The sequence below is a fragment of the Paroedura picta genome, chromosome 13 (assembly GCF_049243985.1).
Source record: "Paroedura picta isolate Pp20150507F chromosome 13, Ppicta_v3.0, whole genome shotgun sequence".
NCBI lineage: Eukaryota > Metazoa > Chordata > Lepidosauria > Squamata > Gekkonidae > Paroedura > Paroedura picta.
In genome coordinates, this window is record NC_135381.1 from 34,499,069 (window position 1) to 34,519,359 (window position 20,291).

The window sequence follows — 20,291 nt, forward strand, 5'->3', positions numbered from 1 at the left end:
CCGCCGCGCGAGAGCGCGCCGGCGCAAGAGCCGCGAGCGGCCCGCGCATGCGCGGAGCGGGCCGTGGCGCTCTCCCTCGCGCAGGTTGTGAGGACCGGAGCGGAGCCGGCATCGCCGTCGCCGCCGTCATGTTCCGGTGCCGCGTGGCTGCCAGGCTGGTGCGGGCGCTGGGCCCAAGGTCGCGGGCAGGTGAGAGGGAGTCTCCGTTGCAGAGGGGGCCAGGGGCTGTGCATGGCACACCGACCCTGCGAGCCAAGCAAACCAGCAGTGCAGAGTCTAGGAGTGCGGGAAAGGGCTGCGCAGTCGACTCCTGCCTGGCATTAACGAGGTGGAAACTTTTTACTCTGCTGCAGACTCGCCCTGCGTAGAGCTGCCGCTTGTCTGAATCCTGGGAAGCCCTGGAGGGTGCACTTGCAGTGTGCGCTGGCAGCTGGGTTTTCCTGAGCGAAACGGGAAATCTGCTTCTCGGGTGTCTTGAAAGCGCGTTATTCCCCGTGTGGAAGGGCCCTAGAGGTCACTCTGCACTGAAGGGTTCAGACAAACAGCCGGTGTTCTCTAAGCTCCAGGCTTCGAAGGAATACAAGAAATGCATGGGTTAGAGTTAAAGTTGGCTTTAGTTTGCCAGGAGGTGTTGTTGTTAGTTGCGAAGTTGTGTCTGTCCCATCGCAACCCCATGGACCTGGGGTAGTCAAACTGTGGCCCTCCAGATGTCCATGGACTACAATTCCCAGGAGCCCTTGCCAGCATTCGCCAGCGAATGCTGGCAAGGGCTCCTGGGAATTGTAGTCCATGGACATCTGGAGGGCCGCAGTTTGACTACCCCTGCCATGGACAATGATCCTCCAGGCCTTCCTGTCCTCTACCATTCCCTGGAGTCCATTTAAGTTTGCACCGACTGCTTCAGGGACTCCATCCAGCCACCTCATTCTCTGATATTGTCATGTCTCAGTAACTGATGTTCATGCCAGTGTGTCATTGGGCTCTCAAACAAGGACCATGTTCCATCCTGATGATTTAATTAACACTGCAGTCATTATGAACAATTTTTCCTCTCTCTGTTTTTAGGTAACTTGTTTCAGCGATGGAAACTCCCTTTAGAAGCGCAGCTGAGCAGACAGATGGCCAGCTCTCGTGCTCCTTGGTCCAAAAACGATACTGCTGTCTTAGCCCTCGTTCTGGGCTTATCAGCCTTAGGAGGAGGGACGTATGTAAGTAGAAAGGTTTGATGTGGAGTGGAAGAGCAATGTGTCTCTGGCTACATGGGGGCTCATTTTTCATTTCAGCTTCTGTTGCTTCTCATCTCCTTCTTCCTCCTTCCCCGCAGAATCTCACAGGAATTTTAATGCCCTAAGGGAGTGAACCTTGGACTGGCTCCAAGTTAACATCCTCCCCTCTAGTTGTTTACCCTTGCTGCCTCATTGGAGGGGTGCTTGGTGCATGTACAGAAATTGCCCAGCACTTGGCCTGGAGCCTTGAGTCTGCATACAAATCAGCTCAGAGTTCTGCTTAATGGTATTGATTTTCATTCTGTTAGTGGGACACTAGCATGGGATGTCACAGAGACTGCCATAGATGCCAAAACAAATATGTTTAGTTTGAGTTGTGCAGTTGTGGGCACTTTCTGATCCAGACCTTCTTCTCCTAAACTGCTGATAAGTGTCTGATTATTCTGTCAGATGCTAGTTTTTTGGTTGGAAGAGTTTTCTTTCCACTTGATAGCAGCCTACAAAAGAGGGCCAATCTCTTTAAATTCTTCTTTAAAATTCATTTCAAACTAGTAGGGCCCCTGGGTGGAATAGGATCTGCAGAAAGTTTTGATTAAGGTCTTCCCATTGAATCAGAGTTCTCAGCTTATAAAAGGGCGAAGCTCACCATGTTTGAAGCTGCTATATTTCAGAGAGTTGGTCGTGTGCAGAAGTAGGCTTTTTTTAGAATAGAAAAACTTAAGTTGGTCCATGCTTCTTTCCCCCATCAGACTCTGAATTTGCATTGGTGCCACCCACTGGAAAGAAAGAAAAATGTTTCTGTTCCACAATGTGAAAGAGGAATCTTCAAGATAGCTTCCTATTTCATAAAATCCACAGTATGATTAAAAGGTACCAAAATTATCCAAACCCCAGGGGATAAGAATCAGCTCTCAAGGACTGACATTGCTATCCTAAGAACATTTCCATGTGAATAAGCCCCAATTACTACAATGGGAATTATTTCAGAGTAGATCTGTTGTGTGAGTTGCTTATGTGTGGGACAACCTTTCTCCACTGTTGAGGAACCCCTGAAACATTCTTCAAGCTTTGGGAAACCCCAGAAGAGGCAGAATCATGCAGAATATAGTTGGGAAGCATAGTTGTGTACATGCCCACCTAGGACCCCTCCCTTTTCCACCTCCTGCAGACCATTGGGCCTAGCTACAGTCATCCAAGTGATGGTCACCTCTAGGCTGGATTTCTGTAACTCGCTCTGCGCAGACCTACCCTTCTCCCTGATCTGAAAACTTCAACTGGTTCAGAACGCTACAGCTAGGGATCTTACAGGAACACCTTGAAGGGCCCACATATGGCCTGCACTCCAACAACTGCACTGGCTAACAGTTGACTACCAAATCAGGCTTAATGTTCTGGTAATCACGTTCAGGTCCGTACACAGTCTGGGCCCTGAGTACCTGAGGGACCGCCTCTCCACCTATGCCCCTCCCCCCCAAGAGTATTATGCTCCAGAAACATCAACAAATTGGTGATCCCTGGCCCCAAGGAAGCTTGACTGACCTTGACCAGAGCCAGGGCTACCTCGGTCCTGGCCCCCACTTGGTGGAACAAGCTCCCAGATGACATCAGGGCCGGAGCTAACACAATTTTGCAGGGCCTGCAAATGGGAGCTCTTCCACCAGGCCTTTGGTCAAGGCAAGTAAATAAATCCACCAGCTGGACCCTAGAGGTGCCTCCTACTGTCAGTCTGCATTCACAGAAATGAACAGAAACCAGAATGCAGAAAAAAGGGAGAACTGTCCTACTGTTAAATGTTGACTTTGTAAATCATTTCTATTAGTTCCTGCTACCAAACTATTATATATGTTCAAACCAATACGTTTATTTACAATGTACTGTTTCATGAACATAAATCACCCTGAGACACAAGGGAGGGCAATAAATATAAATATAAATATAAATATAAATATAAATATAAATATAAATATAAATATAAATATAAATATAAATATAAATATAAATATAAATATAAATATAAATATAAATATAAATATAAATATAAATATAAATATAAATATAAATATAAATATAAATATAAATATAAATATAAATATAAATATAAATATAAATATAAATAATATTTAGCTTGAATTTAGGGCATTGCAAAGGATGGTCTGCAATAAAGCCAGATTTTAAAAGGGGGAATGATGAAGGAAGACTAAGTGACAGTAAATTCTATATCTGCACAATGGCGGGGGGGGGGGGGTCGTTGCTAGGCATGTTTTTATTGAGATCTCAAGAGGATAAGCTCCATACTGCAGGGCTCACCCTTCCAAAGATGCCTACACCTGCCAGCTTGGCATAGCTGATAGAGTGTCGGATAGTAATCCTCGGTGACCTGGGTTCAAAGCCCTACATCTGTCATGGAAGCTTGCTGGGTAGCCTTGGACCCATCGCATACGCTCAGCATGACCTACCTCACAAGGTTGTTGTGAGGGAATAGAGGAGAGGAACATGTTTTAAGTTGCTTTGGATTCCCCCTGGGGAGAAAAACAGGATATTAAAATAAATAAATGCAAATTAAGATGGCGCTGTGTGATTCCCACACAGGGGATAACCAGCCACCAACTGCACCCAGAAAGATTTCAGAAAAAGGCCTTGTCTTGAATGACAGAGAAGGATACTTGGAATGATTTGTTCATTTTGTGCAACGCTAGCTGTTTTCCTCACCACATTAAGACAGTAATGTTATTGGAACCCCAAGAGGAGAAACACTGCCAGTTCTGGGGATCAGGCATTTGCCAACCTGGCTGGGCATTTTTGTACACTTTCACTTCTACTGTTTGATACAGGCTGCTGTTCTATTTCCCTTTTCTCTACCTCAGTCCTCCACCTCCCCCAGTATTGTTCAGATTTTGCTCCTGGCAAGGAGATACACTTTCACCCACCTGTAGTGTTGAACTGGGACTTCTGTTCTACCGAGTTCATTAATTTCCCCTCTTGAGAGCTTCTCTGGATTTATTTAATGGGGGGGGGATCCAAATCCAGAAGTAGCCTACCGATAGTCTTGAGCTATCCTAGAGCTAGAGTTCATGTTAAAAGAAAATCCCTGGCCCAAAAGGCTTTTTTAATGTGAAGCCACTTTGGGGAATGGCTCCTGCTTTTCTCTAGATTGCTGGCAAATCCCACAGCCATCTTGGCGTCTCCTACATCAGGGGTAGTCAACCTGCGGTCCTCCAGATGTCCATGGACTACAATTCCCATGAGCCCCTGCCAGCGTTTGCTGGCAGGGGCTCATGAGAATTGTAGTCCATGGACATCTGGAGGACCACAGGTTGACTACCCCTGTCCTACATCATCTCTAGTTTGAGATGTCATTTGCAAATGGCTCCTCTGAAAGAATCACAGGAGAGAGCACAACCAGAAAATCCCCACCCACATAATAATATATTTATCTGCCCCCTCCAAGATTCTTTACACTCTCAGGAACTTGAGCAGGCTAGTTTTCCTTTTATGGGCTCCCAGCTGTTCTCAACATCCCATCCTTTCAGCGGCATTAAGTCCTCATCAGGCTGAATTGTTTGATTTCTCGCCCCCCCCCCCTTGATTCACGAAGCTCTCCCCCCCTCCGGAAACGTGGGAAGTCCTGTGAGTATGTAGAGACCCCCTAGGTTGTCTATGGGTGGCCTGCTTTGTTGTTTTTATGATTGCCACAAAAGCTTGCCAGTTTGCTATTATAATTAGTGATTTGAACTATCTGCGTGCTGCTTTCCCTGCACCTAAAACAGTTGGCGGTCTATGAAACAGTTCAATAAATCAGTCTAGATATGAAAATTAATAACATTCTACTGAAATACAAAATTAAAACTAATGGCCTGTCAGGGGACCAGATCTGACCACCTGTCAGCAATCGCTGATGCCTACTTTAGAACATTTAGTGGTTGCTAAAAGCCTTGGTTTGTTGTCAGTAGCAGAGTCTTTTGGGGAGGGGCAGATACTTCATCCTTTGCCTTTCTGCCAAACAGGACCCTTATGCTCCTGAGGAACAGAAGGATGTTTGCTTAAATATGTGACCTCCTGTAGAGGCTTCCTGGCCAAGCTGGGCAACTTCTTCATTCTGCTGAAATGAAGCAGATGTTCTTGAGTCTGCAGAAAGACAGGGAGACGTTTGCAGCCATTTAGACTAGTAAACCCTTGGGTCTGCAAGGGAGACGAAAGCCTGAAATAGCACCTAAAGCAGGGGTAGTCAAACTGCGGCCCTCCAGATGTCCATGGACTACAATTCCCAGGAGCCCCTGCCAGCAAATGCTGGCAGGGGCTCCTGGGAATTGTAGTCCATGGACATCTGGAGGGCCGCAGTTTGACTACCCCTGACCTAAAGTGTGCTATACTTTTGGAAGTTGAGCATGCCCAGTAAGCAGATGACAGACAATCCCCTGTTTGACTCTCTAGGTTTACACGATGCTGAAAGAAAGCAAGGAACGTTACAGCGAGCGGATGAAATCAGTGGTAACGAGGGAGCAGCAAGCACGGAAGCCCCCAGCAAGTAGGTGTTCAGCCATGATTGGGGTGTCCCTTGCACACTTTGGGATATCGGATGCTGTGTGTGTGTGTTTGTGTGTGTGTTTGTGTGAGGGAGCTTGAGGCTACCTGCTCAAAGAAGGGCATTGGCGGAACACAAACTAACAAGGTGGGACCCATGATTCCAAGGTGATTTGCTGGCATGTAAGAATAGATGGAGGAAGGGAGGGGTTTTTGTTTGTTTGTTTTTTTGTAGCAGGATATGCCTGCACCCCCATTTGCCGTTTCCAGCATCCCTGTGTAATTAGCACGCTGGTCTGACTGCGTCGTATGAAATACATTCCATCAACCTGGGCTTAGTTGTCTTGCCAAATTGCATCTTCTCTCTTTTCAGAAACAGATGCTGTCTCGCAGAGCACAGCAGGTGAGCCCGCGCTCGAAGCCGAGCAGAAGCTGGTCTCCGAAGTAGTTAAGCGTAAGTATCCTTTCTGCAAGGTGTGCTGGGAATGGGCTCTTGCATCTGCCAGCGACAAACACTCTGATGGAGGCCAATCAGCTGGTCTCCATTTTGGGTAACAATAAAGCAAGAGGCATGCTTGGGGTCTCCCAGGAAAAGCATGCCTTGTTTGCCCCTTGGAATGGTTAGCTAGTTACTTAGGAATTGTTTTGATCCTGCTGCGAATGTCATTTCAGTTTATTGTTATTGTTGTTGTTGTTGTTGTCATTATTTATTATTGTCGTTGTCGTTGTCATTTATTATTATTATTATTATTATTATTATTATTATTATTATTATTATTATTATTATTATTATTATTATTATTATTATTATTATTATTATTATTATTTACCTGCCTCCCCCTGGAGGCTCAAGGCAGGTTGCAATCAAGTAAAATCCAAAACCCCATTAAAAACCAATAAAACTAATGCAATAATATAAAAACCTATAAAGCCCAGAAGTTGTGACGAAAAACTCTTCTTGAGTTTAAAACCCATCTAGAAAGGGAGGTGGAGGGATGCCATTCTGTGAGGGGGGGGGAGCCCAGATCTTCCTTGCTTCCTGACCAGCCAAAAACCTGGCGGAAGAGCTCAGTTTTGCAGGCCCTGTGGAATGCTGGAAGTTCTCACATGGCCTGCACCTCTTCCGGGAGCTCATTTCACCAGGATCGAAAAGGCCCTGGCCCTTTCAAACATAAGCTGTGAAAAAGGATTCTCCTGGCTTTCCTTGGCTTTATGTCAGGAAACAAACATTTGATTGGGGAGGGGGAATCAATGAAGCCCACTTAATGTGGTTACAGTGTCTTGTGTGTGGCAGATTATGTATGACAGAATGAGATGGATATGCATGTTTTCTAGAGATAGTGTCCTAAAAAAAAAAAAAAGGTGAATCACCATTTTCAAACAAACTGGTTTGATTGATATTATATCCATTTGTTATGATACATTTTTGTTTTATGAACTTTTTCAGCAAAATAAAAATAAAAAATTGTAGAAACTTTTCTACCTGCCCATCACTCCCAGGACAGCCTAAGCAACTGGGAGGCTTGAGTAGGCATCATGATTACTTGCCCTTACCATGAAATCCTAGTACAGTTACTCCTGCCTAAGTCCCTTGAAATCAATGGCTGTAATCTGGAGTAACTCCACATGGGATGGCACTCTTGGTTTGGCATTTTCAGGCTGTACTCCTACAAAAAGCCCCACTGAATAACACGGAACCTACTAAGGATCGCTAGAGCTCCTTAAGACTGCTTCCTCAGTCTCTCTTTTTGGACTGACTAATATTCTTCTCTAAGAGGAGCGACCACTCAAATTTGCACACATTCTTAGGGGGGAAGAGGGTACTTTTCCCACAACAGCAAATTGCTTCCTGACTGTGACTGTTGTTCTTAAGGTATGATTCAAATGGGTGTGACATTGGCATGAGTTCTGTCCCACTTTCCTGTGCTCCCCCCCAACCAGTGGACCTTGATTGAGCAGTGGATTGTGTGAATCGGAACAGGAGCGTTCTTGGGTAGACCTATTACTGACTCTCTGAAGCCAGCTTCTTGCTGTCGGTTCTACTCCAAATGCCCCTGGGAATGGGGGTGGGTGGGTACAGAAGAGGGTCTCTGCTCGGAAGCTGTACAGCAAATCAGGATGTCCCCCAGTCATATCTTGCCTTTGCCACAGAAAGCTCCATCGCAGGCTTCCCTCTGCAGTATAGCAGCAGAGACCTTGCAGGGCTGCTGTAAGCGAAGAAATGTACGTTAAGCACTTTGAAAACTGCTGTATAAATACGTAGTGTTATTCTTTGTTTCCCACAGCAGGAAAACACCCAAAACGGTGGGTTCCCCCCCCCCACTGCATCTCTTTGTAAGAAATTAGGAGTGCCTTTCTGACAGACTTCCCTTTCTCCTTTTTCATCTGTCTCTTGCAGCCCTTGAAACAGAGGCGAGCGTTCGCCCAGAATGTCCATCCCATGCTCCTTTCCTGCTGATTGGCGGAGGCACTGCTGCTTTTGCAGCTGCCAGATCCATTCGGGCTCGGGATCCCGGCGCCAGGGTGAGTAACAGCGGTCTGGAACTTTGCTCTGGAGTGGTGTCCATGTTAAGACCTAGCTGATGCCTGAGTGTTGATCGAGATGCTGAACTGGCCCTTTCCTCCACCCTGCCTTTAAAAGGTACTGATTGTGTCTGAAGATCCTGAGCTTCCGTACATGCGGCCTCCACTCTCCAAAGAGCTGTGGTTTTCTGAAGACCCTGATGTCACAAAGACACTGCGGTTCAAGCAGTGGAATGGCAAAGAGCGGAGGTTGGTTTCTCATTCCACCTTTCTGCCAAAGTTGGAACCAATAAGAGTGCATTGTTGGGGGGGGGAGGTATTGTTTTTTTTTTGGTCCAGATTATGTTTTAGTCGGGAGTTACTGCCATCTTTGTCGTTTGTTGGGGAGGCTCCCAGTTGGGAAGAAAGTCAAGGCTATAAATTACGTTTATGCCAATAAAAGGTTACTGACAATAAATGATGTAAATAAATATGTGAGGAGGCAATCCTGAAGGTAAAAGTCTTTGACACCAGTGTGTGTTCAAATTTTCTACCTCTCTCCCCAGTATCTACTTCCAGCCACCTTCTTTCTACGTACCTGCTTGTGACCTGCCTTCCATAGAGAATGGTGGAGTGGCTGTCCTTTCCGGAAGGAAGGTAGGCATTAGTTCAACAGTTATTGTTGAAATACTATTGTGGGTCTCCCTCTAGTGCCCCTTCATTTCCTTGAACACCCACTGGGCTTAAGCCAGGGGTAGTCAAACTGCGGCCCTCCAGATGTCCATGGACTACAATTCCCAGGAGCCCCTGCCAGCATTCGCTGGCAGGGGCTTCTGGGAATTGTAGTCCATGGACATCTGGAGGGCCGCAGTTTGACTACCCCTGGCTTAAGCCATCAGGTCTGAATCAAAGAAATGAAGAAGGAATAGAGATGAAGCATTTCAGTGAGAGATTCAAGGTTGGCACATAAGAGAAGGGTTAGGGGAGAAATAGGTGTGACTTGTGTGGCCATCGAGGCAGCTGGGAGTGGTAGATTTTGTTTAGGGCCGGGATAGTCAACCTGTGGTCCTCCAGATGTTCATGGACTGCAATTCCCAGGAGCCCCTGCCAGCGTTTGGTTTAGGGAACAGCAGGAAAGAAGGTGGCACATTGCCTAAGCCAGGGGTGGTCAGAATGTGACTCTCCAGGTGTTCATGGACTACAATTCCCATGAGCCCCTGCCAGGGAATTATGGACATCTGGAGAGCCACTAGCTTAAGCCATGAAGTCCCTGTGTTGGCTGTCTTAAAAGATGTTGCTGCTTCCAAGGATGCATGCTGACAGCGCTTTAATACTTCCCATCCCTCCCCTGGAAACTGGAAACAGTAATCCAGAGTAAGGAGTGCCTTCATGCCAAGGTTGCAGAAACCCTCCCTGGGAGATGCAAGTTTGCGGTTTGCCTTGCAGGTGGTCCACATGGATGTCCGAGGCAATGTGGTAAAACTCGATGATGGCACCCAGATCTCCTACGACAAGTGCTTAATCGCAACAGGTGAGAGTGTGAGAGCCTTCCTCTTCTCCCGTTGATTGGGGAGGAGACCAGGGTTATTCTCCAGCAGGACTGGATATCCAAGAACAACCCGGGTCTTCCAAATGTGATCTTGGAATCTAAATTCCATTTTCAGGCGGTTCCCCGAGGAATCTTCCTGTGATCGAGAGGGCAGGCAAGGAAGTGCTGCAGAGGCTTACGCTGTTCCGGAAGGTAATCCTTACCAGGGTGGGTTCTCCTAGCAGTAGGGTGTCCATCGCTCCAGTTAGATGCACTGTCACCAGTTGAGGTGAATGGCCAATTATCTTGGCTGACGAAGCCATTTTGAAAGCCTTGTATTTCAACCAGTATAAAAGGAAACCTGGCCCTTGGTTCCCTCCCCTACTCCCTGGCAGCTTTCTTTCACCATTATTTTGCATGGAGCACAGTTAGAGGGCCCTGATCCTAAAGAGCTTGCAGTCTAAAGCTGGAGGAGGTGAGAGCTAAGACAAGAACGCCTCTGCAAATAAATGCCTTGAGACCGGTCATTGCTCCTGTTACTGGCCAAGAAGACAAAGAAAACAGGACCTCTTCCTCCCTTCTTGCAGATCGATGACTTCCGCTCGCTGGAGGAAATTTCCAGAGAGGTCAAGTCAATCACGATAATCGGTGGTGGTTTCTTGGGGAGTGAGCTGGCTTGTGCTTTGGGCCGTAAGGGTGAGTGTGTGAGGGTGGTTGAGGGTGGGAGGCCTTGGGTGCAAATGGATGCTCAATTGTAAAATGTAATCGGCAACTCAGTTCTGCTGCTTGCGTAGCCCATGATAGAGTCAGCTGTTATTGACAGTCAGAATCAAAATAGTAAAGTGTTTGGAACACAAATCAAGAAATCACAAGTCACCTTGTAGTGACAGAGACGCATCATCATGGTGGTATGTTTCTCTATGCTTAAAAAAATCTGCAATAAGGTGAGATTTTGTCACCTGTAAATCATGTATATTTAAGTTGGATCTTCTACTGCTTATAGTTGTAGCAAAGGGTGTGTGGGCCATTGGAAAACCTGACCCCTTGAATGCTTGTTCTGCCTCTTGCTTTGAGGTTTCACCAGTCCTCACACCCTCAAGCCTGTCTCTGCAGGAATGTGCTTTTGCAATGAACAAGAGCTCAGTTGGTCAGCATTTGCAATTCTGAGCCCCGTCCTACATTCCACACTTGTGTGGCATCGTCATCAACTGCACAGAGCTCTGTCTGTTTTGACGGTTTTATTTAGCAGCAGATCTTGACCAATATTCTCTTCCGGCACTCTGTGTTATAACTTTAGGCATGTAGAAGATTTGCTTAGTCTCTAAACTGAAGCCTGCCCTCTACAGACAATGCCCCAATGGAGAAAAAATGCTGTTTTGCTTTCACTCTTGGGCATAGAGGGAAAAGTTATGTAACACCCCACCTCAGCTTTTATTTCTCTATCCCAACTTGAAGTGTGGACTTTTGCCATCTGGAAAGGTGGTTAGCACCATGTCAACAAGCAGTAGGTTTTGTTGTGTAGCTAGGCTGATTTTAATGGGGACCTGCCAGGTTGGTAATTTGCTGGTGTCAGAAGACCTTCATAGAATCATAGTGTTGGAAGGGACCTCCTGGGTCATCTAGTCCAACCCCCTGCACTATGCAGGACACTCACAACTCTATCGCTCATCCACCATAACCTGACACCCTCTTGAGCCTTCACAGAATCAGCCTTTCCGTCAGACGGCTGTCCAGCCTCTGATTAAAAATGTCCAAAGATGGATAACCCACCACCTCCTGAGGAAGCCTGTTCCACTGAGAAACCGCTCTAACTGTCAGTAACTTCTTCCAGAGGTTGAGACGGAATTTCTTTTGAATTAGTTTCATCCCGTTGGTTCTGGTCCATCCCTCCGGGGCAAGAGAGAACCACTCTGCTCCATCCTCTATATGGCAGATTTTTAAATACTTGAAGATGGTTATCAGATCCCCTCTCAGTTGTCTTCTCTCCAGGCTGAACAGACCAAGCTCCCCCAACCTTTCTTCATATGTCTTGGTCTCCAAATCCCTCACCATCTTTGTTGCCCTCCTCTGGACACGCTCCAGTTTGTCTACATCCCGCTTCAACTGGGGTGCCCAAAACTGAACACAGGACTCCAAGTGAGGCCAAACCAGAACAGAGTAAAGCTGTTTCCATTTTGTTTCTAGGCCCAGCTAAAATTGTGTGTGCGTGTTTTGGCTCACATAGCTCCTAAGTGGCCTGGGGACTACGCTATCTGAAGGATCAGCAATCTTTGATGAATTTGTCCATATACGACGGTGTAGCCAAAGCCCCTCCTGTGGGTACACCAGCAGTGGCCACGGGACAGGATATTCTCTGTTGTGGCATCCTAATGTCGTAACAACCACTGTAGATATACTCGCTTGATGCTAAGGATGTCCATTTGGCTAATCCAAACTGGAAAAATACCTGGAAAACACCTTATCTGTATTTTTTATAAAAAATATAAAACTATTTAATTAACTATTTAATATAAAACTATTTAATTTAACTGGATTTCCTCCCCTATTTTTCTGGTTATCCAAAACGGCCAGCCCAACCCCCCTTCCCCCCAAAAAGAAAAACAAACAAACAAACAAACCAGATCTCCCTTGATGGAATTACCATTTCAGCCTTTGGGGTCCCCATAGGCTACAAGGGAGAATATTAGAGTCTGAATACCATACTAGTACCGGGATTTGGCAATATCGGGAAATACTGATACGTTTCAGGTTCAGTGTATACAAACAATACTGTTTTGGGTTTGTTTGTTTGTTAATCCCACCCCTACAATGATACCTGCCTTGCTGTCCTTGAGAGCTGGATGGGAGCTGCCCTAAGTTTTGGCAGGGTATTACTATGGAGCTATTAATGGTTTTGAATGTTGATAGATCCTGAGAACAAGAAGCTCCATGGAGATATTGTATCTCCACTCTTCCCCCGTCTCTCGCTGAGAGGCCTGCTCCTCTTCCCGCCTGCTGCTGAGATTGTATCAGGCTCTGCTCACCTTATTTTGCAAACCTCACTTTGCAGTTATTAGGGCTAGGACTGTCAATGAAGTCGATAATCTCAGGCAGGTGAACTTTGCAAGCATGGAAAAGCGTTTTGGGAAGCTTAGACTGGAGAGCCCTGGCTTTAGCTATCTTCCTTGGATGCTGTTGTACACCAGTATGCTGAGGAGGTTGAGCAGAAAATGGCACCCCCAATTGGAAATTTGTCGAGCATGGATGAAAACCTGCCATATAGACATTATAAAGGGCTTTGCTTAATGTACAACAATACATGCATCAGTTTGCTGAGCTGGGCTGCGGCTGGCCTCGTCCTGGCAAGCATTGCAAGTTCTCTGTTTTCATTCTGCAGCACAGTCCAAGGGCCTGGAAGTGATCCAGATGTTCCCCGAGAACGGCAACATGGGCAAAGTCCTTCCTGAGTATTTGAGCAACTGGACCACAAATAAAGTCAGGCGAGGTAAAGTCCCTTTTTTGCCCTTTGCTGCTCAGCTTTGGGCATTTCTGTGCACATCAGCTTATTATTTATTTATTAGATTTATCGCTCGCCTCTCCCCAGAGGCTTGAGGCCAGTTATAAAGTATAAAGTAAAGGTAAAGGTATCCCCTGTGCAAGCACCGAGTCATGTCTGACCCTTGGGGTGACGCCCTCTAGCGTTTTCATGGCAGACTCAATACGGGGTGGTTTGCCAGTGCCTTCCCCAGTCATGACCGTTTACCCCCCAGCAGCAAGCTGGGTACTCATTTTACTGACCTCGGAAGGATGGAAGGCTGAGTCAACCTTGAGCCGGCTGCTGGGATTGAACTCCCAACCTCATGAGCAAAGCTTTCAGGCGGCTGCCTTACCACTCTGCGCCACAAGAGGCTCATTATAAAGTATAAAACACCCATTAAAACTTGCGGTCCTGGCAGGGGCATAGCTGAGGCTGCCTCATCTTCTCAATGGACTAAGCATTGCAGGGGCATCTCTCTGTTTTGTGGTCATTGTGCTGGGGGGGGGGTGGAATCTGTGATTCAGTGCTCAGTCGTGCTTGGGAGGCCTGCTGCCGACCCTTGAGCTGCCAGAGTCCTCCTTTCTGCCCTCCAGCATGGTGAACGCTTCTTGTTTGAACCTGAACCGCATCATTTAATCGCATAATCTGCTAAATTGAGCGGCTGATATTAAACGCTGCCCCTGAAAAACATGGGCACAAACTTTAAAAAGAAAGAACCTTCAAAAATGATGAGTACTTAAAAGCCAGCAGGTACCGTCTTAGAAGAGGCGTTTCTCATTTAGTCGCAAAGAAAGGTGCCTGCTGGAACTTGTGTGCACATCTTATAAAAATTCCTGCTCTTTTTTTCTTCATCAGTACTTCAAATTGAAATGGGTTGTGGACTAAAAATCGCCCACTTTGATTGGGGAGCAGGCTCCCTATTGCAACGTCTTCTCTGTCTAGCTGATGACTTCAGACCCAATAAACATTCCGGTTTTTACAGTCCTTTCTCACTGGCCTCTCCAGTTTGGTGTAGTGGTTAGGAGTGCGGACTTCTAATCTGGCATGCCGGGTTCGATTCTGCACTCCCCCACATGCAACCAGCTGGGTGACCTTGAGCTCGCCACGGCACTGATAAAATTGTTCTGACTGAGCAGTGATATCAGGGCTCTCTCAGCCTCACCCACCTCACAGGGTGTCTGTTGTGGGGAGAGGAAAGGGAAGGCGACTGTAAGCCGCTTTGAGACTCCTTCGGGTAGAGAAAAGCAGCATATAAGAACCATCTTCTTCTAATTTTATGAACACTGCTGCCCACTCTCATCTCCCTGTCTCTTCCACTGGCTGTTGGTATCCTGGTCATAACCCCCATGTTTTCTTGCAATCTACATCCATACACTCGTATATAGGCACATTCATTGTGGTTAGGAGGCATGGTGGACATATGCCAGGGAGGACTCTGAGAGGGCTAACCCACAGTGCAGTTCAACAGATTTGGGCTGCAAGTGAGTTTGTGACCTCGTGGCTTTGGTGACCTGTGTGGAAGCGCAATTGCTGGTTGTCTCCTGTGTCTGGGTCACAAATGGTAGCGCTTTCCTCCTGTGGAGGAGGCTTTTAAAACACAGCAAAATGGATCTGTAGGAATCCAGCCATGTGATACCCACTCCTGCTTAGCGTGCAATCTCTGTATCTTCTGCCTGGCTCTACCATTTGAAGAAGAGTTGGTTCTTATATGCCACTTTTCTCTACCCAAAGGAGTCTCAAAGTGGCTTACAGTCGCCTTCCCATTCCTCTCCCCACAACAGACACCCTGTGAGGTGGGTGAGGCTGAGAGAGCCCTGATATCACTGCTCAATCAGAACAGCTTTACCAGTGCCGTGGGGAGCCCAAGGTCACCCAGCTGGGGGAATGTGGGGGAATGCAGAATCGAACCCGGCTCACCAGATTAGAAGTCCGCACTCCTAACCACGACACCAAACTGGCTCTCCTACACCAAACTGGAAGCTAGCCAGTTTGTGACCCATTGGCCCAATCTGCGGGGAAATTGTGCTTGCCAAGTTCTTGAATGCCTTTCGCTGGGCTACAGATTCCGCCTGTGTTTTCCTTTCAGAGGGGGTGAACGTGATGCCCAATGCAGTGGTGAAGTCCGTGTCCGTATCTGAGAACCGTCTCCTCATAAAATTGAAAGATGGAAGGAAAGTGAGTCTTGTGCCGTGATAAAGGATGACGCCCTTGCCTCTGGGTCTGTGAGGGCAGCGTGAAGCAAGGGAGAAATCCATTTGAGTGCCTGTGTTGTGCCTCCTGTCCAGGTAGAGACTGATCACATTGTGGCTGCTGTGGGTCTGGAGCCCAACGTAGAGCTGGCAAAGTCAGCTGGCTTGGAGGTAGACTCAGACTTTGGGGGCTTCAGGGTCAACGCTGAGCTGCAGGCCCGCTCCAACATCTGGGTGGTAAGTAGTGATGGAGGAAGGGTGGTACAAACAGGCACGGACAGCATTCTTCTCACTTTGGCTGAACAGCTGGAAATGGGATAGGATGAGTAATGAAGCAAGCAAGAGCAGCAACATCCAGATTAGAAGATTTGGGGGTAGGGTGAGGTTGGGGGTTACCCTCTCTCACTTGGAATCCAGTTGCACTTGAAACAATCTGGGATAGCTTTTTTCCCCAGTAGCTTTCTGGTCCTCATGAGAAGCTCCCAGGTGCCTACTGTCTGAGAAAATTAGAACCAAGACTGGATTTCAAGTAGATAGGAGGGGTGACATCTTTCCAGCCTGATTTTAGTGCCTCTTCAAGGCCTGTTTGGCCTCTTGGCTTCTCTGCCTCTGTTACGTGCTGCTGCTCAAACATTACAAGGATCTTGCTTTCATCAGCTGGTGCTCCAAAGTGCCAAGGCTTGAAGCTGCCGTGGCTCCCCAGGGAGTGGAAAGACCCTCTGCTCAGTGCTGTTCTGTTCACTGATTTGGCTTTTTCTGCCCGGGTCCTTCTGGGTTTCCTTCTAAGGCAGGGGATGCTGCCTGCTTCTATGATATCAAGCTGGGCCGGCGACGGGTGGAGCACCACGATCACGCCGTCGTGAGCGGAAGGTTGGCGGGAGAAAATATGACGGGAGCTGCAAAGCCATATTGGCACCAGTCCATGTTCTGGTAAGGTGGATTAGCGTGTTTCAGTTTTCCTTCACGACCAGCTTTAGCACACGTTATGGCACTGGCCCTATGCAGAAAGTACCAAGCACTGAGGAGTACCAAGTCAGGTAGCTTCCTTCCACGCCTGGTTTTGCCACCCGAGTGTTTGCACAGTTAAGAGCTGCATGTATTCTGTAAAGCTGGAATGGGTGATCCATCTGAAACAGCTTGGATGAGATTTTATTTAAAGCAAAAGGCATGTGCCTAGTCTTTTAAGACAGGGGTAGTCAACCTGTGGTCCGGCAGATGTCCATGGACTACAATTCCCATGAGCCCCTGCCAGCGTTAGCAACCTATGTTAAAGGAATACTAAGACTGAAATAAGCATTATTAGGACAATGAAATCAGAGTCCAGGAGCACCTTTAAGACCAACAAAGATTTATTCAAGGTATTAGCTTTCGAGTGCAAGCACCCTTCGTCACTTTAAAGCTCACGCCCTGAATAAATCTTTGTTGGTCTTAAAGGTGCTCCTGGACTCCGATTTTATCGTGCTACTTCAGACCAACATGGCTACTCATTTGAATCCATTATTAGGACAGAATGTGTTTCGATTTGGTTACCTACATTTGTCTGCATACGAAAGAGGCACGAACTCCACCTGGACGACTGAACTTGTTCCTCCCACCTCCTGTTTTTGGCCTTTTCTTAGGAGCGATCTTGGCCCCGAAGTAGGCTATGAGGCTATCGGCCTTGTGGACAGCAGTTTGCCGACTGTGGGAGTATTTGCTAAAGCAACAGCCAAGGACACCCCAAAATCTGCGACTGAGCAGTCAGGTGAGGGTTTAATCGGTAACTATGGAAGGGCTCTTGGCGATCTTTCTGCAGTGGTGATTAAGGTGAGTCTAGCCCAGGGCTGGAGAAGATACACAACCCATTTCATCAGAAGAGGTTGTAATTTCTCAGCACTGTATCTTTGGGCAGATAATCAGCATCATCTAGAGCAGGGGTAGTCAAAGTGCGGCCCTCCAGATGTCCATGGACTACAATTCCCATGAGCCCCTGCCAGCATTCGCTGGCAGGGGCTCATGGGAATTGTAGTCCATGGACATCTGGAGGGCCGCACTTTGACTACCCCTGATCTAGAGAGAATGGCCGCAGGTTCTTTATTGTGCTTATGCCAAGGGCTGCATGTATGTAGTTCATGTTGTTATTTATTTAATTTATGGCCTGCCACTCCCAGACTAGCTGGCTCCTGGTGGGTTACATAGTAAAAATACCCCACAATAAAACCCCCAGTAAAACAATACCTCCCCTGGTAGCAAAAGAATAACCTCCCCCTCCCTACGCAACAGACTTCCATTATCTTGTGCCTGGGGCGGGGGGGGGAGTCAGGTGATAAGGGAGTAGCCTGCTGTTCCAGCTATCTTGGGGAGGGGCTCTACATCTTAACCATCCTGGCCTCAACCCAAGACCTGGCGGAAGAGCTCCGTCTTGCAGGCCCTGTGGAACTGAGAACAGCGATTTGAGAAAACATGTGTCTGAATTGAAAAAGTGTGGGCATCAACAAGCAACAGTCAGGAAGCAGGGCTCAAAGTGGGTTTGCAAAACACGCTTTCTGGTGATGGCGATGTGGCCAACCCTAGCTGCAGCTGGTGCCAGCCCTCTGGGAAGCTGCTGCAACAGGGAGAGGGAGGGATTTGCATTGAGGACGTGGAAAAAGTAGTTTAAGACAAGCAAGCAGCTAAGAACTGCACGTGGCTTGCGAGGTCTCATCTTCCAAACACGCTGCTCGTGAGCCCGACCAGTAAGCGCAAACAGTGTTTTGTTGCAGTGCTCAAACGGAACTTGTGTGTTATCACTTTCTCTAGGAACTGGAATCCGTTCTGAAAGCGAAACCGAGATGGAAGCCTCGGAGCTCAAAGTCTCGGCCGCCTCCCCCAACAGCCTCCAGGTGCCGCAGCAGGGAGAGGATTACGGCAAAGGAGTCGTTTTCTACCTCAGGGACAAAGTGGTGGTGGGAATTGTGCTATGGAACATCTTCAACAGGATGCCGATCGCTCGAAAGGTCCGCTTGGGGCTCGAGGGGGAGGGGCTGGGGGTAGAATGGGGCCCGACCCTGGCGGTGGCAGCAGCAGCAGCAGCAGCAAGTGGTGCCCAGCAGAAGCTGGGAGGAGGCCGTCGGTCCCCAGTGGCAATGGGAGGCAGCGGAAAGATCAGTGGGAGAAAGTGAGAGCTAAAGTTGCTTGCTTTTCTGTCTCTTGCAGATCATTAAAGATGGGGAAGAGCATGCTGACCTCAATGAAGTTGCAAAGCTCTTTAACATCCACGAGGAATGAATGCTGTGGGCAGCCCTGGGCCCTCAGGCGAGGAAGCAACTGGAAACAGCGGGGGGGGGGAGTCATCTGCTATGGGCAGTGTCAGCTCTGAGTTGCATTCCCCCCCCCCCACCACCACCAGTCACCGTGCGTATGGATGTGCGTGAAGGCTTGCAGTAGCCCAGAGTGCTCTTTTTGCACCACAAATAAAGTCCGAGTAACGTTCTAGGTTAACGCAAGAGCTGTGAGAATTGGTTTGCTGCCCTTTCTGCCATTAGGTGGATGTCGGAAGGAAGAGTTCGATGGTTGATCTGTGCACAAAAGCAGAACTGTAATGCCCCAGTCCGCTGTCCTGCAATTGAGCCACACCCCCTTTCACCCTCCCGTGCCTTCCTCTGCAGGCTGTCCTGGGCGCTCCTTGGCATTTGAACATGAAGCAAGGAGCTGCTGTTCTGCAGAAAAAGTGAAGCAGTGCATTAAACACGACAGTGGATGTTTTGGGCTGAAGCTGTGAGCTGGCGGCGCCAGTTTGGCACCTGCAGCTGTTGTCTCAACCAGTTCTTTGCCTCTCTCTTATTTGCTAAGGGACAGTTGGATTCAAGGAAGTGTCAGTCTCACCAAGCATCTGCCATCGCCTTATTTACCCCATAAGAGAGACTTGTGTAACTACAGCCTGGGAATTTGGTCAACAGGCACCTAAAATAGGGTGCAGGTGGCAGGTACGGTTTGTCCTACTGCTGCTCCTTGCCCTGTTCCTACCCGCTAGGAATCCCTGCAGTGGCTTCTCACTTCTAGGTGGGAGTGCATCAGGCACTTTTGCTTCTTTTGATGGGAAGCCACATCAAGACTCTTAGAAGAGCTCTGCAGTTCCTGCTGTTCGGCCACCTTTCCGCCATGAAGTGGGGGGATCAGCTCAGCTGTGCAGCACTGCTGTGGCTTAGCTCCATTGCTTCCTGCTTGGGCAGGTTTCAGTGCCTGAAGATGACAAGCTACCTTCTCAAAAGCAGGGTCCTTGTTAGGAAGGGGCGCTTGGCACAACTGGAAGGATTTGTAAAAGGTTACGGAGCACTTGTACTAGCAGAATAAAGGGCTCCGTGTTAAGAGGCTTCAGTGAGCCCTGCGGAAGGCTGTGGGAGAATTAATGAGACGGGAAGGTCACCATTAGATATGGACAGGCCTGCGGTTCCCTCCGTTGGTTTTCAACCAGCCAGTATGACGCGATCGGTTCTTCATCGGCACCGTCCCCACGCTAACCACGACACCATAGATCGCCCCAGTTGTTTTAAAACACAAGTGGCAACAGTTCTTTGTTTTCTAAAAAAAAACCTTTTCTCCTGTATTTTCCTAACCATAATTCCTTTCCTAAAATAGCCATTTTGTCCAACAAGGGGGAATCTGCAGTCACAAGGTCAGGAAAAGGGCAGAGGACCAAGGGTTCGCCCTCACCCCCTCCAAGTTGGGTTTCCTGCAAGCGTTTCAAATATTTAAAAGTAGTAGGATGTGTTGTGGATCTCCAGCGGCTACGATCTGACTTTCTGACGGAGCCAGCGAAGTTCTCCCCCACCGCTTCCCAACCCCAGGCC

The 20,291-nt window shown here is 47.9% G+C and overlaps 1 protein-coding gene across 1 annotated transcript; it reads left to right on the forward strand.

Moving 5' to 3' along the window:
- Window positions 1–18: 18 nt before the first annotated feature.
- Window positions 19–18,947, forward strand: AIFM1 (apoptosis inducing factor mitochondria associated 1). Its single transcript, XM_077309184.1, has 17 exons — window positions 19–189; window positions 1,066–1,208; window positions 5,658–5,751; window positions 6,121–6,201; window positions 8,146–8,270; window positions 8,389–8,519; window positions 8,816–8,906; window positions 9,696–9,780; window positions 9,914–9,990; window positions 10,365–10,473; window positions 13,154–13,261; window positions 15,381–15,469; window positions 15,580–15,720; window positions 16,271–16,413; window positions 17,103–17,227; window positions 18,262–18,458; window positions 18,658–18,947. The coding sequence occupies exons 1-17, from the start codon at window positions 48–50 to the stop codon at window positions 18,727–18,729; spliced, it is 1,953 nt and encodes a 650-aa protein (XP_077165299.1). The 5' UTR covers window positions 19–47; the 3' UTR covers window positions 18,730–18,947.
- The last annotated feature ends 1,344 nt before the right edge of the window (window positions 18,948–20,291 follow it).

What these genes read in the sequence shown, in the direction of transcription:
- AIFM1 (XM_077309184.1), top strand. Translation starts at nt 48, where the DNA reads ATGCGCGGAGCGGGCCGTGGCGCTCTCCCTCGCGCAGGTTGTGAGGAC. An exon ending in GGTCTCCGAAGTAGTTAAGC is followed by an intron (nt 6,202 to 8,145) that starts GTAAGTATCCTT and finishes TGTCTCTTGCAG; the next exon opens with CCCTTGAAACAGAGGCGAGC. An exon ending in CACAAATAAAGTCAGGCGAG is followed by an intron (nt 13,262 to 15,380) that starts GTAAAGTCCCTT and finishes TTTTCCTTTCAG; the next exon opens with AGGGGGTGAACGTGATGCCC.